General features: G+C 45.3%; 1 protein-coding gene across 11 annotated transcripts in view; it reads right to left on the minus strand.

The window, feature by feature from the left end:
• Positions 1–25,118, minus strand: part of LYST (lysosomal trafficking regulator) — an 81,906-nt gene that overhangs the window by 9,075 nt on the left and 47,713 nt on the right. For 7 of the 11 annotated variants that reach the window (XM_036354564.1, XM_036354572.1, XM_036354563.1 and 4 more), the window contains 24 exons: positions 23,834–24,011; positions 22,729–22,898; positions 21,255–21,485; positions 20,020–20,186; positions 19,047–19,196; positions 17,788–17,949; positions 16,965–17,156; positions 15,922–16,100; positions 14,825–15,031; positions 12,438–12,614; positions 11,815–11,891; positions 11,089–11,277; positions 10,720–10,865; positions 10,541–10,637; positions 9,348–9,409; positions 8,565–8,620; positions 7,989–8,141; positions 7,146–7,390; positions 5,852–5,918; positions 4,957–5,113; positions 2,852–2,992; positions 1,363–1,580; positions 712–942; positions 131–320 (listed from right to left, as the gene is read on the minus strand). In XM_036354564.1, coding sequence (XP_036210457.1) covers positions 131–320; positions 712–942; positions 1,363–1,580; positions 2,852–2,992; positions 4,957–5,113; positions 5,852–5,918; positions 7,146–7,390; positions 7,989–8,141; positions 8,565–8,620; positions 9,348–9,409; positions 10,541–10,637; positions 10,720–10,865; positions 11,089–11,277; positions 11,815–11,891; positions 12,438–12,614; positions 14,825–15,031; positions 15,922–16,100; positions 16,965–17,156; positions 17,788–17,949; positions 19,047–19,196; positions 20,020–20,186; positions 21,255–21,485; positions 22,729–22,898; positions 23,834–24,011 — 3,842 coding nt within the window. Of the gene's footprint in view, positions 1–130; positions 321–711; positions 943–1,362; positions 1,581–2,851; positions 2,993–4,956; positions 5,114–5,851; positions 5,919–7,145; positions 7,391–7,988; positions 8,142–8,564; positions 8,621–9,347; positions 9,410–10,540; positions 10,638–10,719; positions 10,866–11,088; positions 11,278–11,814; positions 11,892–12,437; positions 12,615–14,824; positions 15,032–15,921; positions 16,101–16,964; positions 17,157–17,787; positions 17,950–19,046; positions 19,197–20,019; positions 20,187–21,254; positions 21,486–22,728; positions 22,899–23,833; positions 24,012–25,118 lie in introns of those variants that run through there. The other 4 variants (XM_036354565.1, XM_036354571.1, XR_004974996.1 and 1 more) reach the window with 4 other exon arrangements.

Genomic DNA, 25,118 nt, shown 5'->3' on the forward strand with positions numbered 1-25,118 from the left:
GCAATCACCACAGATCGGATCAGTGTTCACCAGGGACCCAGAAAACTTAGAGACGAAACAATAGCAGCTCAGATGACCTGAACACTCAAACCCACGCACGAGAAAGGCGGGTGATGTCCGCTTCTTTTACCTTGCTCTTTGCTGTAGGTCACCAGAAGGCAGAAGTTCTGGGACAGGCCACAGATGGCCCTGGTGGGCAGCGCCTGCAGAGAGCCCAGTCTCTCCCCGTGGGGCTGGCTGAAGCACACCACGGGCACCGGGGCACTCGGGGAGCCCACGTACTCCCCCCACTTCAGGCCTTTTATCCAGGACAAAGGACTCTAAACCAAAGAAGAAAAGGTATGATTTTTAAAGAGGTAGTACATATAGATGACTCCTAATTTAAAGTCTAAACAAAGTAAGAGAAAGCAACCTGGCTCCCAGCCTGAGGTCCCCTGGACCTCGCCCTCCTCACTTCCTGGGGTCCCCTCGGCAGCCCCTGTGGACTCCCATCCACGTCTCCCCGCTTACGCTGCCTTCGCAATGAAGAGCGAGTGGACAATTAGGACTTGTTTTCCTTTTAAGGTTTTCTTGCTTTATTTCTCTATTGCAAAGTGAAAATGACACCCTCTTCCTACTTTAAGAGGCAACACTTGCTCTCGTCATCACCCGGGAAGGCCAAAGCGCACGTGGGCTCCTGCTCACCATGACCGTCCCTCCCACAGGGCTTACCGGGTGGGGGGCTTCTCGGACCGGCTCCCGGGTCTCCCTGAAGGCAAACTGCACGAGCAGCCCCACGGCCGCAGGCAGCTCTCCCTCGAGGCTGAGCCTGGGCCCCGGCCTGCTCACGTGGGCCGCCTGGAACAGCTGGCGAGGCGTCTGGCCGTAGGTCTTGATCATGGTTTCCAGCGCTCTCCTCTGCACCGGATCCTCCACCGCAGAGACATCCATCCCAAAATACGTCTGGAAGGTGAAGGGGAGGGGAGATAGGTCTGTGTGAAGCCAGATCGGCAGGAACACCAAAGGCCAGCAACACGTGCTCTGCTCGCCATGCCGGCCTGGCTCCTCTCCTGTTTCCATGGAAACGACTCTAAGAGGCTTTTGATTGGGTTCATAATCATTCCTGGCCTTGCTGAGATTAGAAAGTGATGTTTCTGAAGGGATGGACGAGAATACTGCGTCCTGACTGATTGATGCTGATCAGCGCAGAAATGAAGTTAACAGACAATATGGGTAGGGTCGAGAGGGTTATTTAGGTTCTAACAGTTCAGTGTCACTGCCAATTCTCTCTGATAGCACAGGCATTTTACAGAAACCAGCTGGCCTGCAAACACTCAGCTCTGCCTAACTCTACGTAAGTGCAGTTCCTTTCAGATCACTTACCGCGGGATGGAACACGTTGATGGCCTGGACGGACGCCTTCCCTTTCTGCTTGTACCCGAACACCAGGTCCACCCACTGGCAGATGTTCTGGGACACGTGGTCCGACTCCAGAGCCTGGCGGTGGATGAGGACGAAGAGACGCGGGTCGTTCCGCGCCCAAGGCGGCAGGTTGACGTGATTCACCCGCTCACCATTCTGACGCACGCCAAAATCGAAACCTAAAAACAAGACTAATCTTAACGTGTGTCTCCCCCAGAGCACGCCTCGTGGGCACTGAGCGGTCCTGAGAGCTCACAGGAATCGTGGCCGACACTCTAACCAGGAGAAGGAGCAGCAAAGAGGACAGGACACGGACGCTCGTCACTCACTCACCCAACAACAGAGCCACACGGACAGCCCGTCCCGTTAACCTGGAGACAGACTGTGACGGGTAATAAAGGCGCTGTTGCTCTGAGCCGCTAAGTGTGGGGGTTCTTTGTTAGGCAGCCACCGAAACTGGAACTCACACACGAGAAGCGATGGACAGAGAGGACAGGCAGTGGAGTTAAGTCGGAGCCCCAACCTGAAAGCCACAGACAGGCCCCACCTGCAGGCGCTGACCTCACTGAGACGTTTCTCACGTGGCAGCACAGGAAACGTGCCCCCGGGACGCGGAGTGGGGGTTTACTCATCATGCTCAAACACTCCAGACAGCGAGATAGAGTGAGATTCTGCAGGAATCTGCCCAACACTAACTTCCCTAAAGATATAACTCTCACCTTCACATCTTCCTAAAGGTCACATTACAACATGAAATTAAGTCATTAGAAGCAGCCCCAAATGCCTCTCATGGGGTTAATTAATCTGTTAATTCTATCCTCCAGTGTTCCTTTGTTATTAGATACTAGAGGCCCGGTGCACAAAATTCGTGCATGGGAAGGTCCCTGGGCCTGGCTGGCGATCAGGGCTGATCGGGGCCTTCCTTTGTTCCGCGCCGCCCCCTGGTGGTCAGCGCACATCATAGCGAGCGATGGAACACTCAATCTCCCGGTCGAACTCCTGAGGGGACACTTTGCATATTAGCCTTTTATGTATAGAGATTTCTGGTTAGAGTCTTTTACTTATACACTATCATTCCTCATAAAAATCACTGGGATTTTGGTTAATTAACATTGTGTTTTCAATAAATTCATGACTCATTTTTTAAAATTACCTTGTAATCTGAAATTACATTGGTAATCTGAAAAAAATAATTTCTGTAAAAAATTAAAATACATGTTATAAAGAATTTTAATAGCTCAAAGTCACAGTTTTCCAGATATATTTAGTCCTATAAAATACTTAAAATCCTCAAGCTGACTTGGAAATAAAATCATGTACTTAGTAAAGGTATTTCTCTTATTTATGGACTCAAATTTTAGGACTTAAAACAGCTATTTTTATTTTTGGAAAATTATAAAATAAGTACAAATGCTCAAACACATAAACTAGAAATGATCTCCTGCTATACCTTCTCGGTTGACTAGAAACTCCGGGAGATAGAAGAACTCCGGGACCAGTTCCTTCACGTCAGTCATGGACTCGAAGGAGGAGAGGCGCCAGGTCGTGTTCATGGAGTGGAAGGTTCTGTCCGGAATGTCGAAGCTTTGATCTGTAAGAAACAAAGGTGAGAACTAAGACACAGAGACCTGACTCCACTTGAAGCCTGACGTAACTTATTTCGCTACTTCAAAAAGATTACTAGTAAAATGATGCTCATTTTGCCTACCTATAGTTTGAGGTTATTCATTTATTCTTGAAAATAAGTATTTCTATACATAATTTGAGACCGTATTATATTATTTAAAATCTATATTGTTTTCATAATACATAAAACTAGATGAGTTTCTAGCATTTGTTTAATTGATGACTGTCTACCCAAGTGGAATAAAAGTTCCATAAGAGCAGGGACCTGGGGTATCAGCAATACCTAGCATGTACTAGGTACTCAGTAACAATTTGTTTATGGAATGAGTGAATAATAAGGAAGTAAAATTAAAGTTCAAGTGGATAAAATACTCTTTCCCCATCAGGAAGCAAAATTACTCCTTTGCCTCTAATTGTTAGGACTACTTTTTCTTCCTTCTCTTTAGATCAGGGGTCCTCAAACTTTTTAAACAGGGGGCCAGTTCACTGTCCCTCAGACCGTTGGAGGGCCGGACTACAGTTTAAAAAAAAACAACTATGAACAAATTCCTATGCACACTGCACATATCTTATTTTGAAGTAAAAAAAAAAAAACGGGAACAAACATATTTATATTTGCATGTGGCCCGCGGGCCGCAGTTGGAGGACCCCTGCTTTAGATGCTCTCGCTCTCTCCTCGCTAAGTTTTCCTGGCAGACTGTTCACACTCCAGAGCTGAGCTCTGCGCTGCGTCCCTGGCTGAGGGCCGGCCCAGAGCAGGAGCGGCGCCGAAGGCAGCCCTGGAGACAGCGGGGCGGACGCTTCTCAGGGACCCTACGTTCCGTCTAAAACGCCTCTGAACTGGCTGAAACGTGAGCACGTTTTTCATTTGGAAACTATCACAGACTGGTCTCAGCATCAAGCGAGGCACATTTTACCAAGAGGTGCCAACTTCTTCCCCACGCCTGAGCGATCCTCTGCCCGCGCATTTCCTATTCCTTTTACTCCTCTCTTATCTGGTCTGCTGGGTCAGTCAGCACTGCCTGCCACTAAATAAAATCTGCGAAGAAATTAGGTTTACAGACATTTCCTTATTCTCAGGGAGTTGGGAGGGTCACTTAAAGAAATGTTTACTAACTCACTCTGGAAAAATGGGGTAAGACCTTGCACATAGGAACCTGTTGGCCTGATGTCAAAGTTATCCTTAGATAACTAGCCCGGGACAGACACTGGGAGGCAGAGAGGGTCAGGGCAATACCCTCACGTGCTTGAACAGCTGTCCCGTGTTCATCTGTCCTGTGCACTCACGGGGACAAACGTAAGAAAGCCCTTGTATAGACCAAGGAGACAGTCATTCCTGCAAGAGGGTGCATGTGAGTAAAACCATGGTTCTCATTAGAAACTGACAGGGGAATGTGTCCCCGATGCACACAAATCCATTCGCCTCGAGCTATTCGCCTTCAGGCCTGCAGTTGCCACTTACAATGCCAGCGGAGGCAGAGGGTTATTAGCTAGAAAGTTACCAGGTGAAGGTGGCAATGTGGCTCTCCTATTATTTATTTAGCAGTTATTTGTAATAAATTACCACAACATATTCCCCTTTAGGGTTCAAAGATAACTGTGATCTGAAATAATTATTAAGTTGAATATCTTTAAAAAGAGAGCCGCATACATTTTTAAAGGGTAAAAGGGGTAAATTTTATGGTATGTGAATTACATCTTAATTCTTTAAAGTGACTTGCGTTTTATAAACTTCAACATGTTTAATTTGAAGCTAACATTTGAGACATTAGCAAGATGATTTGGCTGTGGCAGGTTTTAGAAGACAATTTTGTCAAAGGAACAGACAGAACTCGTTTCCTGCGGTTTGATTGGTCTGGAGACATTCCCAGGAGGTAGCCCAGTGTCCTCTGCCGAGCAGCCTGCCTTTCCGCACCGGCCGCGGCTCACCTTGGTAGGCCAGGAACATCCTGGTGAAGGGCGGCATGCGGACCAGGAAGTGCAGCACGGTGCCGCTGTTGGAGTAGTGGGAGCCGTAGTGGTAGGGCTGCACGGGCGGCAGCGGGTCGTCCTCGCGGGCCCCTTTGCGGAACTCTTCCTCCAAGTACTGAGGGACACAGGGAACCAGACACTATGGCCACCCAGCCCTCTGCGTGGCTTCACAGCCCTTCCCTGCCAGCCCTGTGCCCGTTCTCCACGCTGCCCTCCCTCGAGTTCCGACCTCAGCCACCTGAGTGTCTGGGGTGCCCTCCGGGGTGCCCGGCTGCTGCCTGACCACCTGGAGGCACCTCCCAGTCTGCACCTCCCCTCTTCCTCCCTCCGTCTCTCTCTCCTCCCTTCCACTCTCTCTAAAAATCAATAGAGAAAATATTCTCAGACAAGGGTTAAAACAACAACAAAATAATAAAATAAAATCTGCCAATTTCTATTAATAAAGTAATGCATAGTTGACTGACTATGAACAACGAGAGATTATGGTGCCTCATAAATATGCTGATATTGTTACAGAAATAACCCCAGGGCATAGAGTGTCCCTGGAAATCTTTGTGATTTTTATAAGGAATATAGTTATTTATATATTTCAATATAACAATGGATTACTAGCTTCCAATTTATGCCACTCTAATAAGTATACTTCTTTTTCTGGGTAAAATGTTTTCAGAGGATTGAGACAGACTAATATTGAAAATCGTATAATGATTTCCAGTTGTCTGTCAAAGTACAAAGATGTGAAAAACAGAAAAATCAGTACTATACTTTTAAAATTTCTAAACACAAGTAAAACACAACTCTTTAAAACAAAGCTCGTTTTCATTTATCAAAAATGAGGGAAAACAGAACCCACCTTGTACGTGTCCACGTAGCGATCTTCCTTCTCTTTGTACTGCACGGCGATGGGCTTGGAGAGGTTTCTAGAGGGAGAGAGGGTGGGACTAGACGGCACCTGATGCTGCCAGAATCAAGCTGCCCAGAGGTCTGCACCCGCCAGTGCGTAAGTGACCGACAGAGCACTCGGCCCTCAGTTTAGTGCTTACACTTGCTGCTTGGCAACTAACAGTCACCATTCAAAATCATGGTTTCATACACGTTAGGGGAGAACTTTCTAAGCAGGCCCTACGGGTCTCAGCCATTCCTGACTTAGGAGTACGCACTACAAGAACAGCACGGCCATCCCTCCCTCCCTGCCCCGCTCTCTTCCTCCGGGACTGCGACGGATGCTGCCGTGGCAATCGGGGGCTCCAGTTCCCATCTCCCAGACTCCACGCCCAGTTAGGCAGTGAGGCATGAAGGGCAGTTTGGACAGGAAATATGACCATGAGATGTCACATAATTATGAGGTTACTTAGTGAAAACTGAAGAAACTACACACTTAAAATGACCAAGCTGCCGTAACCGGTTTAGCTCAGTGGATAGAGCATCGGCCTGTGGACTGAAGGGTCCCAGGTTCGATTCCGGTCAAGGGCATGTACCTTGGCTGCAGGCACATCCCCCGTGGGGGGTGTGCAGGAGGCAGCTGATCAATGTTTCTCGCTCATCGATGTTTCTAACTCTCTATCCCTCTCCCTTCTTCTCTGTAAAAAATCAATAAAATATATTTAAAATAAAAATAAAAAATAAAATGGCCAAGCTGAGATGCAGAGTGCGCGTACTGAAATAAGCATCCTGCTGTCTGATTCGCAGATCACGAGAAACACATGTCCGTCTCACAGACATTGCCACCAAAGGTGACAGCGGGCCTGATTCAAGTCCATCAACTCCAAAAGGATGCCTCGAGTACCATCAGGGGACATCTGAAATGGGCTGGATATGAGATGATGCCATGAAAACTGATAATTTTCTGAGCTGTGATAATCGCACTGAGGTTAGGTAAAAAACATTCCACCTTTTTCCTAGGAGATATGGACTGAAGGCCACAGGAGGGACAGAACAAGAGGTCTGCCATTTGTCTTACATAAAAAATAAAAAAAGAGATGATGTAAGTTTGGCAAACATCTTCCTAATTGTTGAGTTGGGATGATGGACATATGGCGGTTCATTCCATTTTCATTCAATTTTGTGCACGTTTGAAAATTCCTGTGATAAAAGCTTTAATGAAATAAACAGCATATGGACGGAGCTGAAAGGGGTGTTCCTGTTACCTGTAGACGGACGGGTCCCCGAGGTCAAGGGTCTCGCTCACGTAGTCAGCCAGGATGAAGGGGAACACCGGGTACTGCATGAGGTCGTTGAAGGATCGGCCGGCATGTTTGTTTAAGTGCGTCAGATACTCAAAGTTAGTAATCTGCCCGGTGTACCACAAGTTGGTCAGCGCGGTGATGTTGCCGTATTCCAGAAGGTTGGGGAGGTCGTTGGTCAGGATACTGTGGTACACGTCGTCGCGAACCTGCACGCAGGGGGAAGAAAGCAGCCCAGTGGGGAAGGGGCTTCTCATTAAGAAGAGACTAATCAGCCGGGTCCAATGCCACTGGCAGCCCGTCAGCTGAGGACACGGAGCAGGAGCCCAACTCGAGGTCCCTGGGAGCTGAGCAGAGCGAGTGGGTGGGAGGAGGAAATGAGCGGGAGCTTCCCACGGAAAACCGGGGAGAACCGGGGAGGACCCGGGAGGACCTGGAGGCGGCAAGCCCACACAGCTTCCTCCCAGAGGCTTTCTGTAACGGAGGCAGCCACCGTAGCTGAAGGCTGTGGGGGTCCAGAGAGGGCTTGTCAGACGGGAAATCTACTTGCAAGTTTAAACTACTTTAGGCTGGTCATCCATCCATTCATTCATTCATCACAGATACAGACCCTTTGGGAAATCAGGATTTAACAGTTTTGGAGTACAAAAATCTAGGGTTTACTTTAAGTAGGACTAAGAAATAAGGCAATCTTTATTTGATGTCAGAAACAGTGAATGGAAGTTTAGATCAGTTAGACTTGAGGGCCATGAGTAGCACCCGGTGCCATGAACTTGCAGTGCGTCTGCCTCAGAGCAGCCCACCCACCTTGGTGCTGTCCAGGGCCAGCAGCAGCGTCCGGCCGTTGGTCAGGAAGATCTCCACGGCGTTGTCTCTCAGCTGCCACCAGCGCTTGTGGACTTCTTTGATTTCCTCGTACGTCCAGGAAAACGATGCTGGTTCCAATTCTCCCTGAGGGCTCTGGGCAAAGGAGAGAGATGGAAGTACCCGCTTTGCATGAAATATTAATAATCATTTTAATTTTAGACTCTTAAAAAATATCAAAATGCAATATGGTAGATGAGATTCTCTGAAAATCCTCTACCACACACTTCAAAATGCTGAATAAAAATTAGGCTTTTTTTTTTTAGTTAATAGACTTGCTTTTTTAATACTTTATTTTTCAGAGCAGTTTTAGGTTAAAGAAAATTGAGCATGAGCCAGCAGAATTTACTATCAAGTTTAAAATACTTTTTAGAACTGCCTTTCATAAAATATGTTCACCTCAGATGAATCGACACATAAAGTCACAATAAATGAGCTCTAATAGTTCTACCTGCTTTTTGGTGATACTGAATTTTTGGAGTTTGTGTGAATTTAGTGCAAACTTAAGCGTCTACTCACCAAACTTTCAACTGTATCAGAAGCATTATCTTCCACAAAATACATTCCACATTTACCTGCAGAACATAACTGCATGTGAGTTTAAAGACGTATTGCGCCATTAGCTTGTATGGTAAAAAGCATGACCTTTGGAGCCATGGCCTGAATCTGAGGCCATCGCCCAGAAATAGCTCCTGACACTCGGCCCCTAGTTGTGAACAGCATCCGCAAGATCTCGGCAAGCTGCTCAGGCTCTCTGTGTCTTAGTGACCTTAGAAAAAGGAGGGGTGAGGGAGGTCTCGATGCCACAGGGCTGCTGTGGGAATTCGATCACATATAAAATAAAAGGAATGGTTCTCAACACAGGAGCTGCCCCATGGTGGTCAGTGCACGTCTCACAGAAGCCGGGCTCACAACTGGCGAGTGCAGCGGTGGTGGCGGGAGCCTCTCCTGCCTCTGTGGCAGGTGGACATCCCCCAAGGGGTCCCGGACTGCGAGAGGGCACAGGCTGGGCTGAGGGGATCCCCCCACCCCCTCCCAGTGCACGAATGTTGTGCACCGGGCTTCTAGTTAAATATAAAAATGTATACTCATGAAGAAAGTCAGCTTTATAAAAATTAAAATGCTGCCATTTCTTCACATCCATGAGGCCATGCATTATACATAATGTCAAGGCAGAATAACCTACGCGATGTTAGAGAGAATTTAACTCCTTTAATGGCAGTGGCCAAAACAAGGCTTCCACTGATCACAAGTGAAACAAGGCAGGTGAGTCTGAGTAAAATTCTCCAAAACGTGACTTACCTAATAACAACTCGCCAGCTGTCTCCCTAGACGGGGCAACGCTGATACACCTGCGATTCACTCTGTCAAAATACATTTAAAATCACTATGAATGTTTTGACCAGTTTTAGAAAGTATAAGCTTTATTCTATCTAGTAAAAGATTTCAGCAAAGCAGACAAGTTTCAAGTACAAGACATCTTGTCAAAACCCTTGTAAAAATATTATCTCTTTCTTTAACATTCTAGTAGAGGAGAAAAATGATGGAAACTTTTAGGAAAGGCTAATAATCCCTATACCCTGTAGGCAGAATACAGGATTAGTTACTGAAAAGAGACTTGAATATTTTATATTTTCCAGTAAATAAGCAAACATTGGTTCATGCCTCTGATACTTCAAACACGTAATAAGTCTAGTTTCTAGGAAAAACAGGATCTAGAGTCACAAAAGTTCCTCTCTTCATTAGTTAAGACCAGGGGTGGGCAAACTTTTTGACTCAAGGGCCACAATGGGTTCTTAAACTGGACCGGAGGGCTGGAACAAAAGCATGGATGGAGTGTTTGTGTGAACTAATATAAATTCAAAGTAAAAATCATTACATAAAAGGGTACGGTCTTTTTTTTTTTTTTTTTTTAGTTTTATTCATTTCAAACGGGCCAGATCCGGCCCGCGGGCCGTAGTTTGCCCACGGCTGGTCAAGACACTTAGGTTCTCTGAGGCTCAGTTTTCCGTCTATAAAATGGGCATGACAATAGCTGACGCATCACTACTCGGCGATGCTAAGCTACGCTGGCGTTACCACCTTCCTCATGGAACAACAGGTAAGGAAACGGACGCGGAGAGGTGAGTAACTTGCCCACGATCAGAAAGCTGGAGAGCGCGGGCCCAGCATCCGAACCTGTCATCACTGCACTGACGACTGTGGATGCCGCGGCAGCGCTGCCCATTTCACAGGCTGTCAGGACAGGCGAGTACAGAGGCATCCGTGTGCAAACAAGGGCCAGGGCACCAGGACACAAGTCCCGGGCTCCTTCCTGCCAAGCTGTCTTTCCCTTTTGGATTCCGGCATCCAACCTCGTCCTCTCTGGAGCCCTGTCTGGAAGCTCTCCCAAAGCCACAGCACTGTCTCAAACAGAGCGATAAGCACCACAACAGGCTATGGGAATTTCTAACTCCTCTACCAGAAGCAAAAACGGCTCACGGGGTCCAAGTTACCTGATAGACTCACTTGCAGCTTTGTCTTTTACGGTAGAAGAGAAAGAAGAGTGAGTTTTGTCTTCGAAGAGGTAAGAGAGAGGCGGTCTGACCATGCCTGTGAGGAAAAGAGCATCGTCACCTTTCCCCAAAGACCACGGTTATCAGTCTACTCACAGCCGGGCCGGAAGCACCGTTACCTTCCGGCCGCTGCCTGTCCCTCAGGAGGTACTTGTTGGGAATAGTTAGGTAGCATCTCTGCAAACGCCTCCTCTCTCGATTCGGCCCTTCTGTGGGATCCAGCTGCCAGGAAGTGGGGTAGTAGGTGGGGTCATACCAGACTGCTCTGTTAGACAAAGGAAAAGAAGACCTTAAGTGGCAATCTGAAGTGCGTGTAGCTTTAAAAAAATTATTGTATAATTCAGTAAGTAAAAAGTTAGTCTATTCAGTTAAAAACCCAGCTATTAAAAAAAGAAAAACCCCAAACTATTTATATAATTCGATTCGAATACAGATCCATCCTACAAAGACTACCATGAAAGAGAAGTCTCCCATCTCCCTCTGCGCACCTGTCATGCGTCAGCTGCTGACTCAGCTCCTGCCAGTGCCGGCTGGCGCTCAGGTCGACCTTGTACATCCCGCGGATGTGCTGGATCACCTTCTTCCTCTCAATTCCTTGGGAGAGAGACACTGCCTGGGTGATGTCTGCGGCTATTTTAGATATCTCCTTTGATCTGAAATCGAGACGCTGAAAGAGACTGAACAGACAAAACTGCCCATAAGTTAAGCACACGTGGAACGTGGAATGTGCAGGGAAAAGAGCTGTGGTACATTCACGCAATGGAATATTACTCTGCCATAAAAAGAAAGGCAAATTTGCCCTTAGCGACAGCGCGAATGGACCTGGAGAGTGTCATGCTATGTGAAATAAGCCAGTCAGAGAAAGACCAGTGTTATACACTACAATAGCCGCCTATGATTGCACTCATAGGTGGAATTTACTGAACAAACTGAACTACCAAGCAAAACAGAGACAGACTCATAGATAGAGAGCAGGCAGACAAGCTCTGGTGAGAGAGGGGGAGGGTGCTGGGTAGGGGATGGGTTGAGTAAAAAAGAAAAAAAGAGAGAGAACTCGTGGACATGGACAACAGTGTGGTGATGGCCGGGGAGGGGGCATAGAGGGGATAAATGGTGATGGAAAAAATAAAATTTAAGAAAACAAACAGTTAAAAGTATATGTGAAATCTAATGGATTCCTAAAAGACATGACTTTACAACACTTAAAATCCTACCTTTGTTGATTATTTTTAACTGTCTTCTGCCAGGTGGCTTTATTCACACCTTCTTCAGTTTCATATTTCTTTTGTTCCTAAAAGAAATAATGTAAAATTTATTCTTTATCATTTAACGTTGGCACAGAACCCAGTTAAACTACTTGTAAAACCAAGCTAACACAGGAAAAGCGCTGTCCTCAGGAGACCAGAACAGGAGAAGACACCAGCTCCTTAGATAATGCGCTCCTTCCCCTTTGTCTCCAGACGGTGCGGGCAGAGGAGTGGGGGTAGAAGAGTTAACCAGGGCTGCCTAACCGGGTGGGTTTGCACAGGTGCTTTCTTCCTTATTTTGTTTTTCCATTAAAGAACCCATGACTCAAGGCTGGTTCTTCAACTCGCTTGTCAATGTGAAGATTTTCCCTTCACTGAACGCTACTGATAACAGATGAGGGTGACCACAGAGGATAGAACATTCCTTCAGTGAGCCTGTTTGCTCTCTCGTGGTAATAAAGCAACATACAGAAAGCAAGTATCTCAAATTCATCCTCACTGACACTCTCTAATGGAAAACAAGCCTCCCAGCGCCCTTTCATCACAGCCAGCGGGACCTCCTAAGAACACATGCTGTTCCTCTGACTCACCTCTCTGATGACTCTGAGCAGCTCTGGCTTTGCGGCCGCGCTGGGAGGGGGGCCCCTGTGGCCACACGTCTGCAACGCGCTCATAAGCAGTTGTGCCGCGTCCAGTTCCTCCCAAGTCAGCTCATCCGGGTGATTATGGATCAGCTCCGACAGATACAAAACTAACTTGGCGCCATGCTGGAAAAACAAAGGAATACATTCTTTTCAGTCATACAGAATTTTTACTTCTTACAGTTAAAGTATTGAATATTTACTTCTTACAGATAAATTAAATTCGATTGCTAGGTTTATTTGGTTAGATATGGCTGAATAAATGAGCTTAAAAAAAGACATTTGGGGGACAACTGAAAAAATGTGACTCTGTATTGAACATATGATGACATTAGGGAGTATGCCAATTTTGTTACGTATAATGTTATGATTATATGTAAGAAAATGCCTTTTGAAAGATGTCATGATTTCTATGGTTTATTTTAAAATGTTTCAGGAGATGATAAAGATAAAAATATTAACAATTGTTAAATCTATGTGATGGTTATATAGTATTCATTATATTATTCTACTTTTCTTAGTATGCTTAAAAATTTTCATTGTAAAAGGTAAAAAAAAGAGAGGAAGAGGAAGGAAGGGAAGGAGAAAGAAGGAGAAGGAGGGAGGGAGAACAAGGATAAGAAAAGGCGCAAGCAGGCTTTTATCGTGGGGAAAGAATTCTGGAGAGGATTCGCTAAAGAAATACAGGAAGCAAGCTTAGGATAAGGGACAACCTTTCTTAGTTCCCCTCATAACAAATGTAACTGGAGGCGAACTTTCCTTTACGCCTGGAGATAAGGGAGTTCTGCTTATTTATTCTTTCTCCTTTGCTTCTGCCTGGTAGAGAGGGGTGAACACTCCAGAACAAAAAGCTCTCCGCAGATGAGCTTATAAGCATCCATGCTCCCTCGGAACCCTGGAACCAGGGAGACCTCAGCACTGTGAAGGTCCAGAGACGGGTTGGGTTAAGCCAATCTTTTTTTTTTTTCTTCATATATTTGTATTGATTTCAGAGAGGAAGGAAGAGGGAAGAGAGAAGCATCAATGATGAGAGAGAATCATGGATCGCCCGCCTCCTGCACGCCCCCTACTGGGGATCAACCCCACAACCTGGGCATGTGCCTTGACCGGGAATCGACCCATGACCTCCTAGTTCATAGGTCAATGCTCAACCACTGAGCCATGCCGGCCAGGCCAGGCCAATCTTTGATGAGCAGTCCCTGTAACTGACATCAGAGCTGCTACTCAGGGCAATGGCGACTGTCCTGCACGGCGTGAGCCCACACCAAGCTCTGACGCATGGTTTTTTGGGTCGGCCCTTCCACGCTTTAGACAGCGGTTCTCAACCTGTGGGTCGCGACCCCTTTGGCGGTCGAACGACCCTTTCACGGGGGTCACCTAAGACCATCCTGCATATAAGATATTTACATTATGATTCATCACAGTAGCAACATGACAGTGATGAAGTAGCAACGAAAATAATGTTATGGTTGGGTCACAACATGAGGAACTGTATTTAAAGGGCCAGAAGGTTGAGGACCACTGCTTTAGAAGTTACACCCCATTGCTACCTGTATCCTGTGTGTTATTTAGACATTACATGTGCCAACAAGTTAAGCATGCAGAATTTTTCTTTAAGAATTTGCATTAATACAAATACCGCTCGCATTCTAACTGTGAATAGTATTAAATGTCAACAAATGGGTTTGGGAACTCTCACATGCTGGGCGGTGTGTACATTAACATGCTGCCTCACATCCTGCCACTTCCTAGAAGCAGGAGAGGAACATGTGCAGGACGGGAATAGCAGAGCTCATCCATGCGACATTTTAAAGGAACGGTGACAGCTGCCACCCGACCCAGGGAGGAAACGGAGCGGATGCTCTCCCAGTAAAAGGCCTGGAGAGCTGGCAAACAGAGAGGAATGTAACTGACTGGAGTATTTGCGCGTTTGTGTCTTAGAGGCACGGTTCTTAATTAACTGAAAATATTTCCATTGCGTATTCAGTGACATTCTAAAATCATCTTGAAAAACTAACAGAAATGTTTTTATTCACTTTGAATAGCCACTGAAGTTGTTTCTAATAACTCATTTTAACATCCTCTGACCAATCATGTAATGATTCTAGTTCCTTGTAGGAACTTATATACAGACCTTCACTTAAGCACTAAAAAGAATGGGGAATGAGCAGATCCAGGCGAGGCTGGTGGAGGGCATCTGAAGGACCTCAGGTGCCACTTGGTAAGAAAACTACACTTACAATGTTTGGCATGAAAATACAGTTTAATTTCAATTCTTGTTTTGTGCAATTTGACGCTTCACCCACGGTTTTTTCGTATGAAATACTGATTCTTACTTGCAAGGATGGGCTAAGGCAGTCTCGTAGTATTTCCTGATGATTTGGCTCCTGAACTATTTCAAAAATCTGCTTTCTCTCCTGGGAAGGGTGGGCTGGGGACAGGATGTGGGCGAGCAGTCTCCCCAGCTGCATGCGGAAGGTATCCTTACAAGACCACACGATCTTCGCCCACTGCTGCTTGGAACCACTGGGTTTACTTGAACCCTTAAACCGAAACAGAAATGAATTAGGATCAGACTTTTAAAGGAATAATATACTAACCTCAACACAGTTCAAACCGGTTTTATTCTAGGTTTCTAACTACAGTCTAAATTAGAAAGACACACACATCCGTACAACAGTGTTTAAAAGAGGTGGATGTACACCTCTGTTCAAATAGCCAAAAGGTGGAAGCAATCCAAATGCCCACTGAGGATGGACGGATAAACAAAAACGTGAGAACCCAGGAACTGACCAGCTGTAGAGAAGAAGGAACTCTTATCCAGGGGTCCTCAAACTTTTTAAACAGGGGGCCAGTTCACTGTCCCTCAGATCGTTGGAAGGCCGGACTATAGTTTAAAAAAAAACTATGAACAAATTCCTATGCACACTGCACATATCTTATTTTGAAGTAAAAAACCAAAACGGGAACAAATACAATATTTGTATTTGCATGTGGCCCGCGGGCCGTAGTTTGAGGACCCCTGCTCTTATCTTTTGCAACAGCATGGAGGGACTTGGAGATTATTATGCTAAGTGACGTAAGTCAGTCAGAGAAAGACAAACACCACAGACCTCACTTACATGTGCGATCTCATGAACAAAATAAACTGATGAACAAAATAGACCCAGAGGCATGCATGGAGCAGACTGACAGCTGTCAGAGGGAGGGGCGAGGGGACTGGATTAGCCAAAGAACATACTAGTCTATGCATAGCCCACAGGCACAGACAACGGCGAGGTGACGGCCAGAGGGAAGGGGGCTACATGGATTCGGGCAAAGCGGGGGGAATGGGGACATCGGCAATAGTGTCAGCAATAAAAACAAAGTAAAAACAAAAAAGCTCTACTCTTTTTGTGTGAATGAACATTCCCCATTTAATTAATTTACTTACAACAGATACTTTGAATCCTTCTATGAGGTATGTCAGTATTTCCTTCTGAAATGGATTGAAAACGGAAATCTGTTCACGATGACTATTTTCTTCAGCAATTTCTGTCTGGGAAGCTGAGGTCTTTCTCTGAGTGGCATTTTCTGGAGTACTCAAAATGGCAACAACATCTGGATTAAACTCTGAATTTAAAAAAGAATAAAAAATCAGTTAAATCACTGGCACCTAGCCATTACAAATGTAATGATGCTGGTAAAAATACTCTATGTAAGTACTGATTCAGTTGTCACAATATAAACGTGTAAATGTATTACTTGAATACATAGAGAAAGTGATCTCACTTAAAACAGTGTCAAAATTTAAACGCATATAAGCCATGCAATTCTAAATTAAGATTTATTTTACTAATGAAGATGAACTAAACTATGAAATCATTAAAGCCATGAGGTTCTTGGACCAATCACACGTGATGCTTACAGCAGGTGGACGTGCAGAGCGATTTCTCTCGCGTGCTACCCATTCAATGTGGTGCCAGGGAGAACAGTGGGTCAGTTTCAGAGTTAGCCTGAGGGCCAGGTGCCCCAAATATAAATTAGAAAAATCTTTTTAAAAAAATATTGTATTGCCCTAGCTGCTTTGGCTCAGTGGATAGAGCGTTGGCCTGCGGACTGAAGGGTCCTGGGTTCGATTCCCGGTTAGAACTTATGCCTGAGTTGTAGGCTTGATCCCCAGTGTGGGGTGTGCAGGAGGCAGCTGATCAATGATTCTCTCATCATTGATGTTTCTATCTCTCTCTCTCCCCCTCTCTCTTCCTCTCTGAAATCAATAAAAATATATATATTAAAAAAAAATCTTGAATGTATTGTTTTTCTAGTGATTAACAATTACTGTGTATTTTTTTCCTGCCTCCTTGGGATTATTTGAACATTTTTTTTTTAGAATCTCATTTTGACTTATCTATAGTGCTTCTGAGTGTATTTCTTCACACAGCTTTTAGTGGCTGCTCTAGATGTTACATTCTATGTGTAACATAGAATAACACTCACCTTGGTAAATAAGTCTGTTAACCGCCAGCACGATGAGTCTCTGCAGCCTCTGCACCAGCTCGGCCTCGCTCGCCTGCACCGGGCTCTCCTGGCTCATCCTCCGCTGTATCATCACGTGAAGTTCATCGCTCGCCACCGAGCGCATGCGCATCAGAAAGGGGTCCGTGTGAGCAAGGGGGCATTTCCAAGGACCTTCAAATGTATCAATTACAACAGCAGATGCCGGAGTTAACAAGAAACAGGAAGCTAGTTTTGCTGCAACTTTTTGATCATCAGAACATGAAAAGGTCTCATTTAATACAAAGTTAATTTGCACAAAGGAAAGAGTGATTAAGAGAAAGTGGTGCTTCCCCTCTTTGAAGAAGTGCGACAGTACTTCTGATTCAGAATCCTAAGTAAGGACGCGGAAGCAGGTGCCTAGCTGAGGAGGGTGGCTATCGTTTGGCAAAATTTGAGTTTCCTGAAAAACTCCAAGAATTAGAAGGGCGCATACAAGCAGTTCAGAATGTTTTGACAAAGTATTTTCCAATACTGTCGCACCTCCTCGTATTCTAAAATAATCAATAGATTTATCAAGCACATTGTGTTTTAGTAAGAACATTACTATTTCCGGATGATTGCCACGGCTGAACTTGGTAAAACAGTTTTGAAAGTGTATATAGTGACAGCAGAAATCAGTCAAATGAAGGTGAGGAGATCAGAATGGTGAGTATCATTCCAGTGATTTGCTGCATGTGTTGCTTGAATTCAATCCCAAGAGCATTTCCCGAGAAACGCCTCCCCAGGCGGACAGGAGGCCTGGCATTCAGCAGCGTTACTGCACCTGCTCCGAGAGGCGCCACCCAGGGAGCGGATCCGGGAGAGCCTGGGGGAGAGGAGTCTCGCCTGAACGCACGGGAGGAGGAGAGCATCGGGAGGTGACCATAGGAACGAAAATGGCGCCTCGGGAGGTGAGGAAGAGCGCAGCCCTTCACTGGAATTGAACCTTTGGTTTAGATTATGAAAACACAGATCAATTTCCATAAAGAGCCTCTATAAACACTACTTAGACATGACTAAAATATGGTAAGTTTTAATGACTCACCCTGTAAGATATTTGAATATTTTAATAGCACTTTGGATTGTCTACTCTTTTAGGTAATTGGTATTTTTAGTTATTACATTTTGGTGGGTAGAGTCACCTTTGAGACAAAAAAATGAAGCAAATAAAAAAATGCATATTGCTGCCCTGTTTACAATAGCAAAAACAGAAAAGTAAAAAAGGAATAACACCTTTGTTGATTGGTAAAAGTTAGGAAAGACGGTCACACAATATAACAGATTAGGCACTTGTTAAACAAGGAATATCTGTGTATTCTTTCTATATATATGTCTATGGAAAGATGTCTACCACACAGAGGGGAGGAACCGGTGCCTTGTTCCCTGGGTGCTGGGATGAGTGGAAGCACGTGCCCAGCAGTCAGACAGACACGAGGCTAACCTGGCAGTGGTGCCCGGGAGTCAGACAGACACGGGGCTAACCTGGCAGTGGTGCCCAGGAGTCAGACTGACACAGGCTAACCTGGCAGTGGGATAGCAGCTTCCTTCTCTTCTCCGGACCAGCCTGGCTTCCTCCGGCCTCAGCTCCCTCCCATGAGCCGTCCCCTCTGCTGGGGACACCCGCCTTCTGATCTCTCCCTTCCTGACTCCTTTCTGTCCTTTATGACATTAAATCTCACCTCCTCACACACTTCCCCGCCTCCTGATGTAAAGCGGGCTGCCCTGCTATCGTCTCACTCCTGCCCCTGCATTTCTCCACCATTTATCATCTCTGCAAGGGCAGATGCTGTGTCTGCTTTCTAAGTCATTGCATCTTCAACACTGAACGCTGTGCTTAGCACGTGGCAGGTGCTCCAGAGGAAATTACATGGGAGCAGCACAGAGAAGCAAGCAGTGAGCGGCTTCTTCTGGGAGGAACACTTTCTCACACTTTACAGCCTAAGTCTCTAAACTGACAGTGTTTAAACATGTGAATGGCAGGGAACACAGGAAAGCCCGGCAGCCTACACTTCATCACTACTAAAATGCAACGTCAGCACTTACCAGCAATGCTCTTCCGCTTCGGAAAGACCGCGTGCTGGGGAGAAGGTGCCTGGAAGCACTCGGTGAGGCTGTCGGCGTCGTGGTTCGCGGTGGTCCTTATGAACTCCATGGCGGCCTGGAGGACTCGGAACTGTAGCGCCACGGCCATGCCTGAAAACGCAGGCACCACAATGTCTGCAAGCTACGTGGTTGTCAACTCTGATTTTTATATTTACACGGTATCAAAACTGTCTATAATATTTTATCAGAATTAAACATTCTAAATCAGCTCTGGCTGGTTTGGCTCAGTGGAGAGAGCGTTGGCCTGCAGACTGAAGGGTCCCAGGTTCGATTCCGGTAAAGGGCATACGCCCAGGTTGTGGGCTCCATCCCAAGTGGGGGGGAGTGCAGGAGGCAGCCGATCAATGATTCTCTCTCAACATTGATGTTTCTCTCTCTCTCTCTCTTCCTCTCTGAAATCAATAAAAATATATTTTTTAAAAATTTTAAATCAACATGGGTTCTGGATGGTAGTAAACATTTTAAAATTGTTTTTAAAAGCAATTTTAAAGCAAATTTCCAAATGGTCATTATAAAATACTATCCCACACATTTATTTCATTTTATATAACTGCTTTAAAGAACAAACTTTTTGATAAGGTAAAAGTTTCACCAGAAATTCTCACATTTTTGTTTCATATTCTCTTTAATATTTGCCATTAAAGCAACCTAAAGGGCATTATTATTCAACATAAGCCTTTTAATTCTACTTGGTAAGAAAAATCAGTGGCTTCTTTTAATATGTTGCCAGCTACTAATTACATAGAGGCATCACTTTTTATTTTTACCACTTAAGAAGGCTTCTTTTAGAGCTAATAGATATCATCACAAAATTAAACTTTCAGTAAAAGTTTCCAAGAAGAAAGAGATTAGATTCGAATAACCTTTTTGGCTCCTATACAACTGCCCCCACACTCCACAAGCTGAAACTTACTTTGTGTCCTCTTGTTCTTGCTGTTTTGAAGATACCCGAGCAGCACGATGAGGTCTTCGATCACTCTGAAATACTGGGGGCCCGAGGAGCTGCAAGCGTGGATTGTGACGGCTACAAGAAGCTGCTGTATATCGCAAGCAAGCAACTTGTATTCATTCAAAGGAATGCTAAAGAAAAAGGATTTAAGGCAGAGAGAACGGTTAATTCTGTTCCGCCAGCATGCATGCACTCACTGCTGACCCACGCTCACTCTGTGGCAGGCAACACGACTTGCGGGCTAGAAACAGACATGTGAGGACACACACTGACTCGTCAAAAGCTGTCTCACAGAGAACCAGGCAAGTAAAGAGATAAACGTAAAGGGTGGTAAGTGTAAAAACACAGGTTACACCCCAGCTGGTTTGGCTCAGTGGACAGAGCATCGACCGCGGACTGAAGGGTCCCGGGTTCAATTCCAGTCAAGGGCAACTGCCCAGGTTGTGGACTCGATCCCCAGTGGGGGGCGTGCAGGAGGCAGCCCATCAATGATTCTCTCTCTCTCATTATTGATGTTTCTCTCTCTCTCTCCCTCTCCCTTCCTCTCTGAAATCAATAAAAATATATTTAAGAAAACAAGCAAAAAACCCCCAAAAACAGGTTAACAGGAGCTACTATGGGAACAGATGGGCAGGTTCTGAGCCCACACCAAAGGCGGGGAGTTGGTAGGTATGAACAGGAACATTCTGAGAAGGCCTCTCAGAGATGAACTTGGATAACTAACCTCTCTGAATCTCACTTACACACATTATTAGCTGTGTGGTCAAGTGACTATTTCCCTAATCCTCAAGGTCCTGTTCCTGATGGCATAATAATGTTTATAAGACTATAGTGGAAGCTTGGTAATATACAGGGCGGGGCAAAAGTAGGTTTACAGTTGTGAGTACGTGACACAGTTTATTACCGTATTATTTCTTAATTATTGTATTATTTTCCATAGGAACAAAACTTACTCTTACAACTTGTCTTCAGGTTCTATACACCTAAAAAGTCATATAAATATCTTCTTATAAAAAACTTTGTTGAAAATGATGGAAACTATGTCCCCACCAAATTTAATCTTACTTAATGTTTTATAAGAAAAAAAATTCTTTGAAAGTATTATGGAAAACCAGATGCTTTAATGTAACCTATTACTAAAGTTCTCCATTTCTGAAATATTTATCAGACATAGCTTCAAATGATGATTCAAAACTTACTTCTTTTCCAATCCGTTCAGGGCTGCTACTGTGTTACATAGCACGTAGAGAAGACCATTATCCAACAACACGTCTGCTACCTTCGAACACGAATTTAATATTTGGAGAAGAAGTAGAAGAGCATTATGCAGGAGCGTGTTGTCATACAGAGAGGTCTCAATTAGTCCCAGGACAGGAATGACAGCCCACTTCTGAAAAAGCCCCAGGTTTCTCACATCTTCCTGATCAAACCTATAATAAATCATACACAGGTAAGAGCACAGTAGAAGCAATTAACCACAAAAGAAGGAAAAGTGATTGCAATATGGACTGTTCTGTTAATCTGAATTTGAGGCTATAAAATAAATTTGTGGAACATGTATTGTTCATCTTTTTTTAGATTATAAACCCCTCCAAAAATAGGATAAAGGGTGTTGTTAGAAGTCTGTCCTGTCCAAATGAAACACAGAAACGATTTCATAGTTTTAATTGACTCACTTCAATTCATCCATCGGCCCCTTGGTTATCTATATAACAAGCGCAGAGGAAAATAATAATCATGTTACATGGTATTTGACAGACACGAGCTAGTAAACTGAGGTCTAGCAAAAAGTCTTGACCTCTTGTCCCCATACAATTTGCCTCAGTCAAATTGTATTCAAGCATTTTGTGCCCATTTTCCTTATCTATCAAATATGGGTGGTGAGATCTACCCACTTCTTCTCAAGGCTGTTGTGAGAATCAAATGAGATAACACAACACAGAATCGCTCTGAAAGAGCCCAAAGCTGTACACAAATGAAAAGCACTGCTCTCCTGACTGCAATAAGGCGAGTCCACAAGGCCTGAATTGGTCTACTGAATAATCCTATAATAAAAAGCTAATATGCTAATTAGACCGAACAGCCGAACAACCTTCTGGACAAAGCCAGGGCTGCGAGGGCCAAACCCCTTGCACGAATTTCATGCATTGGGCCTCTAATAATAATAATAATAATAATAAGAAGAAGAAGAAGAAGAAGAAGAAGAAGAAGAAGAAGACACTCATTTCTCTCTATCATAGACAGAAACCACAGTTTAACTTTCCTGCTAAACTCCTGGTTTGGAAGAAAGTGTTCTTGTTTTTGGGCTTGTTTGCTAATCCTTCAGCATTGCCCCAGGTCAGAGCTCAGCATCAATGCCCCAGGGGTTCCAGGCAGGGGCTGGCTCTGCCTCTAGACGACCTAAAGGCGAGGCTGGGAGGGGCCTCTCCAGGGATCCTGACATCTGCGGCTGAGAACACACAGCGCCTGTCTGTTAGGGATCTCCCCCTGTGAACACTGATGCCTAATCCTCAGTCTCACTTTCTTTCCTTTGATACAGATTCACCTGTCTACTCTCTAGCTAGTGAATGAAATACAAAGGAAGACCAAGGACTTTTGTTAAGAGAGAGTTTTTTAGATTTTACATTTAGGACAAAAGACCCTCAACTGCAGTGGAGGGCAGAACCCACGTACTCGTCATCAGGGCCAATGTGTCGACCGAAGAACATTTCTACGAAGCAGTCTAACAGCTCCGGAGTCGCCCGGTGCAGGTACAGCTGGTTGGCCAGCAAGGAAAAGCCACGATTCTTCAGAAACTTATCTTTCTGTTCCTTAGATGCTCTATTAAAATACACATCTAACAGCTAAGGGAAAAATTAGGACAAGTTAAAGAATGTATTAAGACTTTATGTAGTGTATACACATCAGACAGTTACTAGCCTTGTAAGTTACCGTTTAATTTCATGTTATAGAACATAGAAAGCTAAGAACAATGCCATCTCCACAGCAAAAGAAGATGAGCTTTGTCTCTGGTGGCTACAGAATGCTAACGATGACTCCACCTTGGAGACCTTAATGCTTTCGTGACGGGAAACTAGCTCTTTAGCTGAACATGACACCTGGTGGACTGGCCGCCTTCGTCAAGTGCACGTAGAATGCCTGTGCCCAATTCTGAAGGAGAAAATGTCAGCCTGCAGTTTTGCACTCTCTGCCGGCCCCTAGGTGTGGAGCACCTAGACCAGCCGTGGGCAAACTACGGCTCGCGGGCAGGATCCGGCCGTTTGAAATGAATAAAACTAAAAAAAAAAAAGACCGTACCCTTTTATGTAATGATGTTTTCTTTGACTTTATATTAGTTCACACAAACACTCCATCCATGCTTTTGTTCCGGCCCTCCGGTCCAGTTTAAGAACCCATTGTGGCCCTCGAGTCAAAAAGTTTGCCCACCCCTGCCCTAGACTGTTTCTAGACGTCTCGCACATTACTTACCCTAAGCACAGGCCTCCATCCCACCCTCCCCAGCATCTTAGCCATGACACGTGTAAAACCAAATTAATCATTTGCCTCCCAAACTCACTTCTTCCATGGATCCGTGCTCAGAGCCCAGGAGCCCACCTCCTGGCTGCCAGGGCTAACCTGTTTTTGCCCTACCTCCCTGTGTCATTACAAGGCGCCTGTGTCAGGAACCCGTCCCTCCCCCCGGAACCCTGTGCCCCTCTCACAGAGAATGCTGCCGTGCCCCCCCACCCCAATGACCCCCTCGCAGTGGGACAGGCTCTGCTTCCCACACACCTCTTACCTGGATGACTCCTCGCTGGATGGCAGGGGAGGGGTGGTTCACGAGGACCAGCAAAACCTCGGCCTGAATGAGCTTGTCCACCACGTCCTCGAGCATCGCGTCGGGCAGGATGAGGAGCACCCCACTGAGGAGCTCGTACAGCCCGCAGCAGATGGGGACCAGCGCGTCCTCAGCGACCCTGCAACAGACCAGACACACCCACTAACACAGCGGCGCGGAGACCAGGGCACGGCGACTTCCCCCGTAAGAATATGATGAGTGCAGTCATGAGCTGCTTAGCGACGGGAGGCGTTCTGAGAAATGCATCGTTAGCGGTTTCATCCTGTGCCATCACAGATTCTCTCTCATCAGTGATGCACTTACACGAACCTGGATGGTGCAGCCCACCATCATCTAGGCCAGCGATGGCGAACCTTTTGAGCTCGGCGTGTCAGCATTTTGAAAAAACCCTACCTTAACTCTGGTGCCGTGTCACATATAGAAATTTTTTGATATTTGCAACCATAGTAAAACAAAGACTTATATTTCTGATATTTATTTTATATATTTAAATGCCATTTAACAAAGAAAAATCAACCAAAAAAATGAGTTCGCGTGTCACCTCTGACACGCGTGTCATAGGTTCGCCATCACTGGTCTAGGTGATCCCTTATTGCCTAAAATGTCGTGATGTGGAACATTCATAATGTTAACATTTGAAAATGTTTCCTGATTTAACTGAGACTCACAAATTGACCATCAGGTTTGTCACCGGTACTTTTAGGCATACAGTTTCCTAAACACTCTTCTATCTTACACCTGTGAAGTCCAATACCAAAGCCACTTGTGCTATCTGAACTATTTAAAATTAGATAAAGACCTTACAGTTTGGCTCAGTGGATAGAGCATTGGCTGTTACTAAAGGGTTCCAAGTTCAATTCCAGTCAAGGGCGCATGCCCAGGGTTGTGGGCTCGATCCCCAGTTGGGAGCGTGCAGGAGGCAGCCGATCCACAATTCTCTCTCATCATTGATGCTTCTCTCTCTCTCTCCCCCCTTTTTTCTCTGAAATCAATAAAACTAAAAAATAAAATAAAACTAGGTAAAAAGTCAGCTCCTCCTCTGCACCAGCCACACTCCGTGCTGCAGGCATAGGGCCAGTGTCTGCTGTGCCGACAGTACATGGGGCGCTCCCATCAGCGCCCGTGGTCCCATGGACCGTGCAGTAGAGGCGCTTCTGGAAGCAATAATAAGTCATCCTTTCCTTGAACTGAAGAGCTTTTCTCCAATAACCACAAAGAATTAAAT

Source organism: Myotis myotis, unplaced genomic scaffold, assembly GCF_014108235.1.
Source record: "Myotis myotis isolate mMyoMyo1 unplaced genomic scaffold, mMyoMyo1.p scaffold_m19_p_21, whole genome shotgun sequence".
Taxonomy (NCBI): Eukaryota; Metazoa; Chordata; class Mammalia; order Chiroptera; family Vespertilionidae; genus Myotis; species Myotis myotis.